At 41.7% G+C, this 14,182-nt stretch overlaps 1 protein-coding gene across 5 annotated transcripts in view; it reads right to left on the bottom strand.

The window, feature by feature from the left end:
- Nucleotides 1-1,289: 1,289 nt before the first annotated feature.
- PTPRO (protein tyrosine phosphatase receptor type O) overlaps nt 1,290-14,182 on the bottom strand; it is a 202,132-nt gene continuing 189,239 nt past the window's right edge. For all 5 annotated transcript variants that reach the window (XM_038173071.2, XM_027461872.3, XM_027461926.3 and 2 more), the window contains 6 exons: nt 12,385-12,519; nt 11,260-11,382; nt 9,557-9,711; nt 7,003-7,138; nt 3,759-3,879; nt 1,290-2,634 (listed from right to left, as the gene is read on the bottom strand). In XM_038173071.2, coding sequence (XP_038028999.1) covers nt 3,775-3,879; nt 7,003-7,138; nt 9,557-9,711; nt 11,260-11,382; nt 12,385-12,519 — 654 coding nt within the window. In that variant the 3' untranslated portion in view covers nt 1,290-2,634; nt 3,759-3,774. The remainder of the gene's footprint in view (nt 2,635-3,758; nt 3,880-7,002; nt 7,139-9,556; nt 9,712-11,259; nt 11,383-12,384; nt 12,520-14,182) is intronic.

Raw genomic sequence — 14,182 nt, 5'->3', positions numbered from 1 at the left:
TGTGTTTTGCAGAATGCCAGGAGAGGTGGTTTCCACTGCTATCCCAACACATCCATGTGTGCAGAGTTGAGTAATACACAGGGAAGGAAAGGATTTTTTTTTTTTTCTGAAGGAAGTTTTGTTTGGTTGGTTGTTTTTGATAAGAACTGATTCTGTGATGAAGTAGCTATTAGAGGAAAAATAGACACCTGTTACCATGTAATTGGAGCATTTTTTTTTACATGCATTCAAAAACATAAAACCAGGCTATTCAGGCTGCATAGCTTGCAGCATTGTGATTTTTGGCATCTTTGCAGCAACCTTGTACCCTGATCCAAGGATCTCTTACAGACAGCTCACGCTGTGGTATTTTGTGTGTGCATCAGTGTTTTAAAAGCAACATGGCTTCTCTGGGCTGTAATCCATAATAAATGTAGAACCAGTGGACAAGGGACAGCAGGAGAGAGGCAGTAGATGAGAAAGTAAGGTGTTTTTTTTTCCCTTGCTAGAAGTTATCTAGAGGGGGTGAACACATTTTCTAAGTAAACATGCAGTGGCACTGTGAAATATAAACAAAGAGATGAAGGCAAGGTCTGAATTGTCCTGTGCTCTTTTATAATGCTGGCTTCTCTTCAAATTAGGCTGGGCAAATCTTTGCCATTCTTAATAACATGGCAGGCCCTCCAGCTGAGGTGCATTTGTGAAATAACATTAATGAAGCCTTTCTTGTTAGCAATCTGCCCCCCCTGAAGACAGGGCTCTCTGCCCATTCGCATCCATCTCTGTGCTTCCTATTTAGAGAGATGGCAGCTCTGCTTTAGGACAGGGCTCAATGGAAACTCTGAAAGTGGTATTAGATGCATAGAAAGAGAAGTAAGAGGGATATTCATCTCATACCCATTTAATAATCAGTGGTAGAGTCCTGTTTCTTTCAATACCCTTCAAAAGGACCTGGTTTATTTGAGGGTTATGTTGTCTACGCAGTTTTGCATAGCGTATGTGGGACAGTTTAAATGGTTTTCCATTATAACCATTACTGTGATGGAGTAGATGTTAAAGGAATATATACCTATTTACCAGCTGGAGGAATAATTCTTTGAAAAAATCAGAATAAATTGGATGTCATTCGAAGGATGTTATCAGGCTCCTGGAAGTGGCTGAGCTACTAAACTAAAACTAACTACACCCTGGTACACTGACAGGTGATAGCAAGCTGTGGAGTAAAAAAAAAATAAAAAAATAAAAAAATAAATGGAAAGAAGTACATGGGGGTGCACTTGCTGCTTTGCTGACAGTGACTTCTTCACAGGTAAGCAATCCAGTGTGTTTACTTTCAGTTCAAGTTTGTTTTGTTTACATTGATTTACCATTGCTGCTAACTTCCAATGAGGTGACACAAAGCAACAGGCTACAAAATGCTATCAAACATCCATTCTGACAGCATCCATGTCACAATACACAATGATGTACCGGAATTATACAAAGACAAAAAAATATATAGCTAATTATTCTGACTAGAACTGAAACTGACAGCAAAAAAAAAAGAGCCCCTCACCCTGACGCGACGTCCCTGCAGGAATCCATGCTGACACTTTGGCAGCCTCGTAGCAATAAAACGATAACCATCCCTTCACATGCCAAAACAACTGTTTGTGTAACACCGTGAATTCTGAGCCCGGAGAAATAGTTACATCCATTAAAGCACTTTTTTTTTTTTCCCAACCTGAATCAGCTTCACATTTTTACACAGGTTTAATACTTATTAAAAATAATAAACAAATGAGGGGCATAGGCACCATAGACTGCTCAGACAGTTAAATGCTATAGTAATGGAGTCTAAGATATCCCAGCTTAAAATTCAGCTGCACCTTGATTAAAAAACATCCTGATCAATGGCATTACTGAAAAGTTTGGTGAAAAGAGCAATCCCTCTGCTTAATTGGTAGTTGCACTGTCACAAACCAAAATGACACAGTTCCTCAGTGTTGGCTGCCTGCTTCAGCTTTTGGCTCTGTGGTTTGGATTTCTGATGGTCCATCCATTCCTTAGGTCTTGTGTCTCCCCAGGCCCCAAGCACAGAACGTCAGGGCTGTAGGAAACAGCCCAATCTAGGTACCCAGCACCCCCGTCCCCCCTTTTCTCTTCACAATCTCCAGATTTCTTCATGTATGTTCATGCCTCGCTATTCACTAATGAGGTATTATTAGATACTAACAATGCCTGCTCTCCTATGGACATTAGCACAGACCAGTGACACATGAAGAAAGCTCTTCATTAAACCACTAAAAAAATATTGCACTTACTTTAACCTTAAGCCCAACCTGCACAGAAAAAAAAATAACTGAAAGTACCAAACATAACAAATGCTCTGGAACAATCTATTTTATGCACATATTATAGTGTCTTTTCCTTCATGTTGTTCGGTTGAATTTGGTCCAGTATTTTAAAAAAATGTCCAGAAATTAAACAGTTCAAAAGACACCGCAGGCTCGTTAAGGCTTTGTCTCCCCAGTGCTTCTGAAAGTTAAAGTTTCTTTCTTTCATTGTCCGCATACTGCAAGGCAGTGGTCTCTCGTGGTAGAATGGCTGGCAGTTTGAGCCATCAAAAGAAAAAAATTGGAAGCAAGGGAAGATGGGTGTGCTTCATGGTCTCACCTGGAACAGCACAGCACAGACAGAATGCGTTAGATAAGGAAATAAATAAGGATCTTAGCATTCATTTCTGCCAGACATCCTTACAACAGCTCACCTATATGAGCAATTAGGTTCTGGGACTCAGTTTAGACAGTAAATTATATAGACATAGGGAAAAGCGAGGCATGTGCAAAGTCATAGTTCATTTTATGGGCAGTGGAATGAAGTGTGCAACACCTCAGAAACCCAGTGGAGATGGCTAGTGTTGGAGCCTATAACATGGCTTTCCACCAGCTACTTGAGAAGCCAGTTTATGTTAAAAGCGTGCAGTTTCCTGCTCCACCTCAAAGCAAATGTTAGGGTTATGGCTGGCTTATTACTGCCACCTAATGAACTAAAGCTCAGCTGCTCAAGCATTGGTGACTCACCTCCTCACAGCTTGTCCCCACTGCGCAAGGAAATGTGTTTGCTTGCATGAGCTTTGTAGACAGAAGGCAACAAACCATGGCCTGGTAGTTCACAGTGATGTGCTTTATGCTGACCCGGAGACTGGGCTAGCTGCACGCACCCAGTCAGTAACTGGGGCTGTTTGGATCAGCATGATGGTGGCTAATGGTGGTACCAGCTTGAGAGGCCGGCCTCCTGTTCTTGATTCCCCAGGGGTTCTTGTCAAAGCTTTTGGGCTACCATCTCACTCTTCGAGAAGCTGTTGACAGGCCTGCTGTATTAGCAGCCCAGCCCAAACCCTGGCTGGGGAGTGACATGAGAATGACCGATGCAAAAAAATAACTTCCCTCTGCCTGAATCCTTTACACTTTGCAAAGTGTGGTAGGACAGCTAGTGGGAATGCATAGATTAGACAGTAACTCAGGATGTCATGACACTCTTACTCTTTGAACAAGTAAGCCAACAAACCTTTACACTGACATGGGAAGCACGGAGGCTTATTTAATGCAAGAGGCTGAAGAACTTTTGCTTGCACTTTCTCACAAAATCACCTCTGAGGAGGATGAAGCTCAGAAAGCTCCAAACCCCAAGCAAAGCTCCTGCAGTGTGAGGAGCAAACCCCCGTGACACTGGTTGCTACCAGGCAGCTGTGATGCTAAGCCATGAGCATAGCACAAGGCTAGGCTTGCCTGACTTACCACCTGTAACTCCAAACTAGGATTTGCTGACATTCTCATATATGACATCGCTGATGCAGAACTGCTGCTTCTTCTTTTGCCACATCAGTTGCACACACTGGTGAATAAAAATGTATTGTTCCTGGAAGAAAGAAACATATGAATGGGCATTTTCACAACTGAGAAAGCCTGACAAAAGCCTGAACAGTGAAACAGCTCAATAGGTCATAGTAACAGTTTGCACATCTTCTCTGTTGCTCCCTCCTCATCCTGTCACAATGTACAGTGACTTGTCTGCTCCCCAAATAATAGCCCTTTGCTGTTGCACGTAGGAGTAGTGGAAGTACCAAAATCTACCTGAGCATCAAAATCTGCCCTAGCATTGTAATTACTTACTAACAATGTGTGTAATGATGGCCGATATTTATAACGCCATATTTATAACCTGGTTTACTGGAAATCTTACTTGCGTGTAGAAACAACAGTTGCCATCATTCACAGTTCCCCTTTTGACTGCACAGTATGAATTAATCAGTGCTACGAGGGGGCTGTGCAAGCACATGCCAGCTGTACAGACGACAGCCACAGTGCAAGTCACACGCTTCCTCCTGAGCAATGGCACTGCTGTGTGTGCGAATTATCTTTCCCATTTAAATCTGAAATTAAGCTCTTCACTGTCACAGTCTCTGACACAGTCCGTGGTGGCAGTTTTGCAGGACGAGGAATGTTGGTCCTGTGGTCCTGACCAGTTAGAGAGGGGCAATTGACTACAGGGACCTGTGGCATGCAGTAACCCAGCACTTGATGTCTTTTCATGGTAGAGATGTAACTTACACTACATGGTCTCAGGTCTTCAGCTTGCAGGCTCTATATGGCCTTTAGGAAGTGCATAATTACATTGCCTGAAAATTAATTAATTCCCAGAAAAGTAACCAAATTCTTTATGTACAACAAATTACATCCATGCCACACATACACCTGAAATATTTTGAAGAGCTCCACATTCCCTAATGCTTGACTTCTTTACCAGTAAAATGCTAAAATCTGATTTTGCACACAGAGCACTTAATTATTTTGGGAGTTATCACCCACTGTGCAAGTGACTCTGAAAGCAAGTTGAGTAAATCATAGGTACCATTATATTTGTGGACAGGTTTTCCATGCAAAAAGAATGATTATCTTCAATTTTGGTTATGGTTTGCTTTTTCTGAATTACATCATCATACAGAGAAACACTGCGTTTCAAATTTAAATCTCAGTCATCATTTGAGTTTATTCCAAGCAGAGAAAGCAAACCCTGATGAATCCTCCAGTAATCCTTATGTTGACCATGTACGGAGAGCGAGTAGCTCTCAAGCAAAAACAACTCTACCAAGACAGAGGCAGTTTCAAGCTCCAAAACCTGAGTCTGGATTTCAGTCCCTGTCCCCAGTGGTCTGCTGATCCCAGCAGGTATCAGGATGAGCTTGAAACATGTCCTGGACCACAGAAATGCCTGGATTTCCTCACTCCCATTAACTCAGAGTGACTGGTTTCAATTCAGTGTGTTCATTCAGTGTTTTCTACTCTAACTCCCTTTTTGGGCTTCTGCCATTTTTTAAAAACTTCTCTGTCAGACACAGCCAAGTTTCCAGCATGTGAGGAAACATGAACCCAGGTGAGCTGTGTGTGCCTTCAGGTTTTGTAAGGTGATCCTTCCAGTGCCTGGGTTTTCATTGCCGCCTACTGACCTCTGCACAGGGCTTGGCGGGGCTGCGGCCCCCCCTGCTGCACTAACCCAAAAACTAAACCCCAGGCCACAGCTGGCCACTGCAGACAGCCCATACATGCCCATGAGAAGGGATATTCCCCCCTCCCCGCCCCCGCCACCTGTATATATTACAGCAAGCTTTGCTGACCAAGTTTAGGATGTAGGTCTTGCTCTCTCCAATATGGACAGGCTATGTAGGTCTGATCCTGCCCCGGGTATCTAATCCTGAATATTAGCACCTGTTCCTGGAACATTTTCATCCTGATCTAATTTGCAAGAGCATTAGAAAAGCCTTCTCACCGCGTGTGTGCGTGTGTGCATAAAAGAGGTATGATTTGTACATGTGGGTTTGCACATTTGGCAGTGAGAAGACGGGCAGCAGCAGGCAGTAAGAAGATGCACAAGCCACTGCCTGTAGCAGCAGAAGCTCAGCAACCACCCAAACTGAGAATCTGACATCAGCCCCAGGCAGACAATGAGTTTGTACATTAAAAAGAAAAAAGTCACATCACCTCTGGAGCGGTAATGAAGCTGCAGCTGAAATAAAGCACCAAGATTTGCTTTCTGGTGTTTACATAAGGATGTGCCTTTGGATTAATTTAGGGGATCGTGACAAAAAGTGGCAGGTTGGTGGGAATGATCCAGAATGGCCTGAGAATGACCTTATTCATTTCTAGGCAGTAGCTGGTGTCCTGCAGGTTTTCCTTTTCCTCTCCCATCCCTGCTAAATCTTCTCTGCTTTGCTCTGGGATAAGCAATCCTTGGCAACAGATTATCTGCCAGACTCAGGCTGCTAATAGTGTTGGTGGTGCTTCCAGCTATGTGGGGGTTGCCAGTTTGCACTGAAATCTTTCCATCATTAGTAGAGGAAACAGGAACATTTCAGATGCATAACAATTTCTGCTTTGGAAAAAGAGTTTCTGTATATTTTTCCATACAAATATTCTGATAAGACTATTCAGACATTTTCCTCAAGAATAGAAAAAGAAATACCCAGTAGATACAGGGGCAGGGAGAGGGGGTGTCTGGCAGACTCTCTTAGAGGTCTTTTGTCTCTTCCACTTTGGGTATTTGTATTGCCATCATGTAACTTATTTAATATGCTTGACCATATGATACCCTTTTCAAAGGTGTGAATGGCTGTCCAATACTGGTATCACTTCATAAGTCATTAATCCCTTCAGCAAGTCCAACACTTTTCAAAATGGTTTGAAAATTTCAAATGCTAATCTCCTCTAATGGATTTTCACGCTTCCATTTCTCAGGTGAGAATAGCCCATCCCCTCTGGAAGACATCAGTAACATTGAAGATCTATTATCAGACTATCACCTATGCAGCAGATTAATAATATGACAATATTACAATGAAGATGAAAACTTAAATGTCTCTACCCATAGCTGTTTTGACAGGTGTTCAGGGGGAACAACAGTCAGTGGACACAAGCATGCTGCAGAGAAGCATGAGACAGGTCTCATGATACATCCACATTGAAGTGAACTGAGTGGGCATCCTACCTCTGTCTGCACCATGGACATCCTGTAGGACCGCATGTCAGACACCAGGCCCAATATATCTACAAACTCATGGTCACGGATGTGCTGTAAGAGTCGGTCCAGGGCTATGAAAGTTCCTGTTCGTCCCACTCCAGCACTGCAAAACACACAGACAAGAACAACATTTAGGTTTTTCAGGTGTGGACACAGGAAAATCAGTGGTAGTGTGAAAAGCAGGTGTCCTGCACCTCGGATGTAGCTAATCTGAGGTCAGACAAGTTGGTTAATTTGGGGGATATAATGCCATGCAAGCCTTCATGCATTGTTTAAGCAGAATGTATGGGATGGATGGCTCTGCAATTATTTCACCTTCATATACTCCTCTTCATCTCTTTCACATGCACATGCACACACTCATCTGCCCTTAACTGGCTGCTCATCCCACTTTTCAGTGCTCCCTTCAAAGTTATGAGAAATCCCACACTACAGGAGCTGCAGCCATAAGCGCAGAGAGCCCTGCTCTGCTGTGACTGCTATGTGGAGGCATTTGTGGTAGTAACTAGAGACTTTGCAAAGGCACTGCACTACTGGTGTTCATCCTCAAAGGACAAACCATCCAGAGGAGGCTTTGCTCCAGGAATTCTGCCTTGGGAGCATGACAGAAATAGATGGCAACCACTTGGCTGAAAAATCTTCATTTTTCGTACAGGGATGCTTAGCAACTGGAAAAACAAACACATAATGAGTTGATTTATAGCTTCTAATATGTAAATATTTCTTTGCATTGTGAATTCATGTGTAACTCTGAAGTCTGATTTCATTACGGGTGTGGTTTCAGAGGTTTTGTACAATTTTATAGAGTCCCAACAGAGTTTCTACTACTAAGGAGAGAAGCATGTGTCTTAAGAGAAGTTGTTTCTTCTGTTTTGCTGTATTTTTCAGAAAAGACTTGGAAGTATTTGCAATAAAGTTGCAACAGGTTTGTTTTTTTTGTTGTTGTTGTCTTTTTTTTATATTCTTGTACTTGTTTAAAAAATGTCAATATATCAAATGGAATACAACGGATTTTTTGATCTACTTATTTGACAGATTCATTAATTGATATATTCATAAATAACAAGTGGAAAAGTTGTAAAAATGTCAGTTTTGTGCATTCTTTAATGCTTCAGAACAATTGCTGTAGGAGTTTATCAATACGTTCTTTCTCCACCCCTTCCACTTATTTCAGAACATTGTTACTTTTAATCTGTGTAGTCTAAGTACAGTATACGCTAAAATATTGTCTGAAAAACTCTCTCTCTGCTGGTATGAGCATCCTGATTAAAAAGAATATTAAAAAGAAGATAAAAAAGGAGCTGGTTGTTTTCCAGCTCTCTAATGCTTTCTCCTACTCCTTCCCAGAACAATTAAGTATTATAAAGAGTTTAATTTCACAGCCCTACATTCAAATCTCTTCCCTGACTTCCTAGCACCCTTCTTGATACTAGGACTCCCAAAACAATATCCCCTATGAATTTCTCTATTAGGTTGTCGGGAAGGGCCGCATGACTTGATGCTTTTACAGATGCCCGTGTTCTGCACTCTGGTAGAAGACCAGGTGCCATTTCTGGGAACTTGAGAAGACACTACTCTACAAGACTGTTTTCTGGAAAGGAGCACTTGAAAGTGTGTCGCAAGGAACAGAGTGCTGACCAGCAACAGGAAAGATCACGCTGGAGGGTGCTGACACATTGTGCAGCAATGCAAACGCTGCCTATGAGGTGGATGATGCAAGGCTGGCGGACACAGACCTCATCAAGCCTCGACTTCCTTCTGGAGCATGTCACCATAACACATACATCCTCATCCATTGCAACCTGGTTATTTACATCTCTCTGAAAATCTATCGTGAGTGGCTCTTGCACCAGAAGCCACAAAGAGGTTTGAAATCAGTGGGGAGAGCTGTGTCAGGAAGCAATCTGGTATGATATCACCACTAGCACGGCAGCTGCTCCTGGCGGGGCCCAGGGAGCGAGTGCATTAATAGAAGGCCAGATGATGCCCAAGAGATAAATCTGTCAGCGTATAAACAACATCCCTCCAAAAAAAAAGGAAAAAAGCACATGTAACTGTTATCATGGGATACTGGGATTATTACTAGCACAGGATAATACTCTTCATGTCACATTCTGAATTCTCCGAAAGCTGAGCAATCAGAGGAAGAGGAGGAGGAGAAGGAGGACGATGTTCTCAGACACACTACACCACCCATACTGCAAAGGCATGGAAATGAGAAAGCAGGGGCCAACTCCAAGCTACTGTACACCAGGATTTCCTGCTGTGCTGTGCAAAGCAATTTGTTTGTAACAGCCCCAGAGCTGACCCACCTCTGGACAGAAGTGCTGCACCTGTGGGTGCAGGCTGAAATCCCAGACATGCCACAATCAAAGCAGGGGACTAATCCTTTTCCCTTAAAAACAAGGGAAACCATCCTTGGTTTACCTAAGAGATGAACAGAATCCCAGAACCTCCCAGTGGTTCCCCAGCCCATCTAACCAGGTACCTCCTTCAGCTCTCCTTTGCCTTGAAGTGTTACCTGCAATGTATGATCATGGGGCCTTTGCTCTTTGCTGATTTCTGCCTGACCATCTGCACGAACTGCAGGATGCTTTCGGCGGCATTGGTTGTGGGGACACCGTGGTCTGGCCAGGCAGTGTAGTTAAAATGCATCACGTCTTGCACCTCATCAGCCTAATGGGAAAAGCACAACAGCAGCATGTTCACAGGAGTTTTAACAGTGCAGTCACGCTCAGTCAGACTGAGGTTTTATTGTTGTGTTGCTTTTTTAAATCCAAATACAGCCTAAGAAAGTAAAGTCCACCAAAAAGGTTGCCACCTTATCATTTACATGTGTATTTACACGGTATTTGATTTAAAAAGTAGGGAAAGTGGAGATCAGGCATGAACTCGTGTTTCTGTGTGGGATTACTATTTTTTCCTTCTCTTTCCTAATGGTTGTTTCGTTTTGTTTTCCTTTTAAATCAAGCACTGTTGCACTTTTCAAGTTTAGGCTTTCTTCCTCTTTCTACTCCATTTCCTCTCTCTTTCTTCTGCCATGGACAAAGAATAACACTGTTGGCAAACAGTTAATACTGGATTCATGAGAATTTTTCTTCTGAAGTTTCAAAGAAAAACGTAACTGAAACGGAAGAAAAAATCACCTCCCAACATCACCATTTCCAGACAGCAAAGGAAATTCCTTAAAAAAATACCCATTATTAACAAAAGCATTTATAATGCTAAAACCTCTAGTGGATTAGGTGAAATAAGATCCTCGATCCAACACATGTTGTCTTTGAGACTGAAAGTGTGTGGAGGGGAGGGTCTCATGACAAAAGCCCATGGCAAGCAAGCAATGCCTTTAGTTTTGCTATTCTGGGTCAGACTAAATACCCCTATTCTAGTAATCCCTCTCCAGTCACAGACAACAGCAGGTGATTAGGGAAAGGTTTTTAAAAATGAGATGAGTACAAAAGCCTCTGAAGTAGCTGCCCTGGTTTTGGTAAAGGACAGTTTACCTGAACAGCAAACTACACTCTGATCATTATTTTCAGTAGATACCAAGAGCCCAACCTCTGATTTGATCCCATCATGTTTTATGCCAATTCATTGCTATATTTTCACATGCTTTATTGTAGCAGCTGCGCAGGATGCTTGTCTGATTGTGATAGGCTGCAAGGCTCTCCCATTTCGTCTACTTTAATAAATGAAAGCAGCAAAATGCTCTATTTCAGCAGCAGGAGGGAGTGGAGAACCATCTGTGTGGACAACTTTTACTCAAGATCCTGTCTGAGACATGCACGAAACCTTTGCTATGAATATTGCACAATTGCCCCTTTGAATAATATTCTCAATTTCTACATTATTTTCAAGTTTTGAATGGCTTATAGCAATAAGGTTATGCCTGACATTAAAGAAATAAACAAACAAACAAAAAAAAAAACACTATATGTGCCCATTGTCAGTAACCATCTGCACCACAGAAATGTCCAGAACCACAGAAATGTCCAGAACCATGGTACTACTGTTGTTTCAGTCTCTGACAAGTTCACAGAGATGACAAACCTAGGGGAAAATCTTGTGGTTAAGACATTTGCTTGTGTGAAGTGACAGTAAGGCCACAATCATTTTTTTAAGGTGCTTTTCACTGAATGCCAGAAATGGACAAAAGTTAATAAAAAGTCTGGACCAACATAGCTCCCATTCCATCAGCAAGGCCATGCAACATGTTTTGCTTACATAGCAAATTCGGAAATTCCTATAAACCCAATCTGTGTGCTCCTCCTCAGACAGCATCTCCACAGTAATATCCCCATATGCAATAGGATCTTCTGTAAAAGGCCAGTAATGATCACATTTAACCTGAAACAGAAATATATGTAAATACATATATATCCATATGTTTAAAAAAAGAAGGACAAAACAATCAAAAATAAAACTGCAGTGAAATGCCTACAGAATTATTTTGTTGAGGCTTCAACAAGAGGTGCTTCCTGCAATGGCTTTCAACTTGTTTTTTTTTTCCCGCCTGTGTAACTACAGATATGGTTATACAGTGGTTTCAGAAGGGGAGCATTAGCATAACAAAGAATGAAAATGTATAGTTTCTTTATAGATTGTTTTCTTCATAGAAGACGTCTAAGAGGAACAAAACATGGGGAACAAGAATATGCTAAAAAAGAACTTATCTTTCAAATTATTCTATTATAATATCAGGGAAAAATAAAGCCTCATACTTGTATTTTATTTTTATGTAAACTTAAAAGGATGGAAACACAGAGTGGCTGAGGTAGGAAAGTACCTCCAGAGGCCATCTGGTCCAACCCCTGTTCAAGCAAGGGCACCCAGAGCAGGTTGCCCTGGACCACACGCAAGTGGCTTTTGAAGATCTCCAAGGAGGGAGGCTCTGCAACCTCTCTGGGCAAACTGTGACAGTGTTTGACCCCACCTTACCCGTTGCAGTAAAAAAACATTTTCTTGTGTTCAAATTGAATTTCATGTGCTTTAGTTTGTGCCCATTGTCTCTTGTCCTGTCAGCAGGCACCACTGAGAAGAGCCTGGCTCCCCCATCTCCATTCCTTCCCATCAAGTATTTACACACAGCAACAAGAACCATCTGAACCTTTTCTTCCCCGAGGGGAAGAGCCCCAGCTCCCTCAGCTTCTTCTCAAATGAAAGATGCCCCAGTCCTTTAATCATCCTGAAATGCTTCCCATAACTTAATGAAGTGCATAGCCAAGTTACGGTTATGATGCTGCCTCATGAAAAACAATGCAAATAAATCCACCCAGAAGAAAATAAATGTTTTTGAGTAGTTTCTTTCAAGAAAGATGTAAGAAAGATGTAAAAGATTTCATTACATACCCTTCTTTTCTCATTACACTGAGTGAGCATGACAATAATTTGAGATTTTTGTTGAAGAACCATTTTCCAAAAATCATTTCTTGTTTCTGGCAGTGGTCCTTGGGTTGCAATGTATTCTTGGGGTGAATTATAACCCTAAGAAACAAAGAGACAAGTGCTTTTTACTGACATGCTTAATGTTTCAGAACACCATTTTTTCTCTGGCATTTGTATTTTTTAGCTTGTTCAAGTTCAATTTGTATTTTTAAAGTGATCTCTAATATAAACTACTTTATGATTTTTTTTTAATTTATTTTGAAATTACAACAATTACAAGTTTAAAATAATAGAAAATGTGCTCAGTCAAGACTTTTAACAGATTATAATTGTTATGTTTTACTGAGCTGAGACACTTCACATCCATGTATTTTTTCTCCTATCATTATCAATGTGCTTTTATCTGTAAAAGACTCCTTCCCATCTCCAAAAAGAAAAGAAGACCATTATAAAGACCATGTGAAAGATACACAGAAAGGACATTTTAGCATGTGGTATCACCATATTTGAAGAGACTGCATCAGCAAAACCGTACTTTTAGAAAGTTATTTAATATTCCTCCAAAGAGCAAAAGATGCATTCAACACACAGCATGATCCTATGTAAGTTAAGTGTTTTCTGTGCCATCACAGTATGTGGATTGTAAAAATACTGACATTTTGGGAGTACTTTCCATAAACAGTTTCCTCTAGACATCTCTAAAAGTCAGTGTAGTCTAAGTTTTTCTGTTACACAGAACCTTGTTTGTTTGTCCAGCCTAAGTGGCGAATCCTTATTATCATGGAGACACAGATTACCACTGGTATCAGTGTTTGGAGGGGGGTAAAGAAGCAATCTTCAGGAACAAACAAGCATTAAGATGATGTGCCTGTCCTTGTGAAGACAATTTTTTGGTCAGCATTATGCTGTAAGTAAAACCAAACAGCTGTAAACTACAAAAAACAGAACTTGGTAATCCAGAAAGGACTGCCTACCTAAAATCCTATTATCCATAATCCAATGTCATAGAAGTTTCCTGATCTGAGAACGATGCTTTTGAAGACTGGAACATTTTTCTTTCTTGATTCACTACAAGCTCAGACAGATGCAGCTGTAGTGTTTATGTTCAGTCCCTTGCCACATAGAAGCTAAGTACAGGCAACATACTCAGCAGCACATGCATGGGCGATGCCACAGTGACAGAGAAGTGGTTTCACTGACTCATTTGAGGGCTCCTCCCTTTTCCGTAATCCTGACTCAGCTCTCCCCAGCACAGCCAGGGCCAACTCTGTCAACAAGGGTACAGAAATGCTCATCTGTATATGGTCCCCAAGTGAAATGTCGTCTTCTAAATGGATGCTGAAGTGCCCTGCTGCCTCTCCATGCAGATTAAGGCAGTGCACATTGCTCTCCCTGAACACAGCACACACTGAACCCCAGCAAAGGGGTAGTGGAGAAGGGGGTGATAAAACAAGGGCAAACCTTTGGGCAGGAACAGTGGAAAGAGATGATGAGGTTTTAGTCCACCCCCTTTGTCAAAATATTTGGCTACAGCTCTGGGTTCACTTCAGTTATCCTAAAACTCTGGGTGTTCTGGGTGTAAACAGCTGCACATTGCCAGGCAGAAGGAGGTACATTGGGAAGACTAGAAGCAATGAAAAGCAGAAGTGCTTCCTACACACCATCTGGGCTATATGCTTTTTGCGTGTTGTAGTATCTGGCATCATCCTTTTTCCAGGTGCAGTAGAAACTCAGAAACGTTTCTGGTTTAAAAGTTTCTAAT

The sequence above is a fragment of the Anas platyrhynchos genome, chromosome 1 (assembly GCF_047663525.1).
Source record: "Anas platyrhynchos isolate ZD024472 breed Pekin duck chromosome 1, IASCAAS_PekinDuck_T2T, whole genome shotgun sequence".
In the NCBI taxonomy this organism is placed as follows: Eukaryota; Metazoa; Chordata; class Aves; order Anseriformes; family Anatidae; genus Anas; species Anas platyrhynchos.
This window is presented reverse-complemented; position numbering and strand designations above follow the sequence as displayed.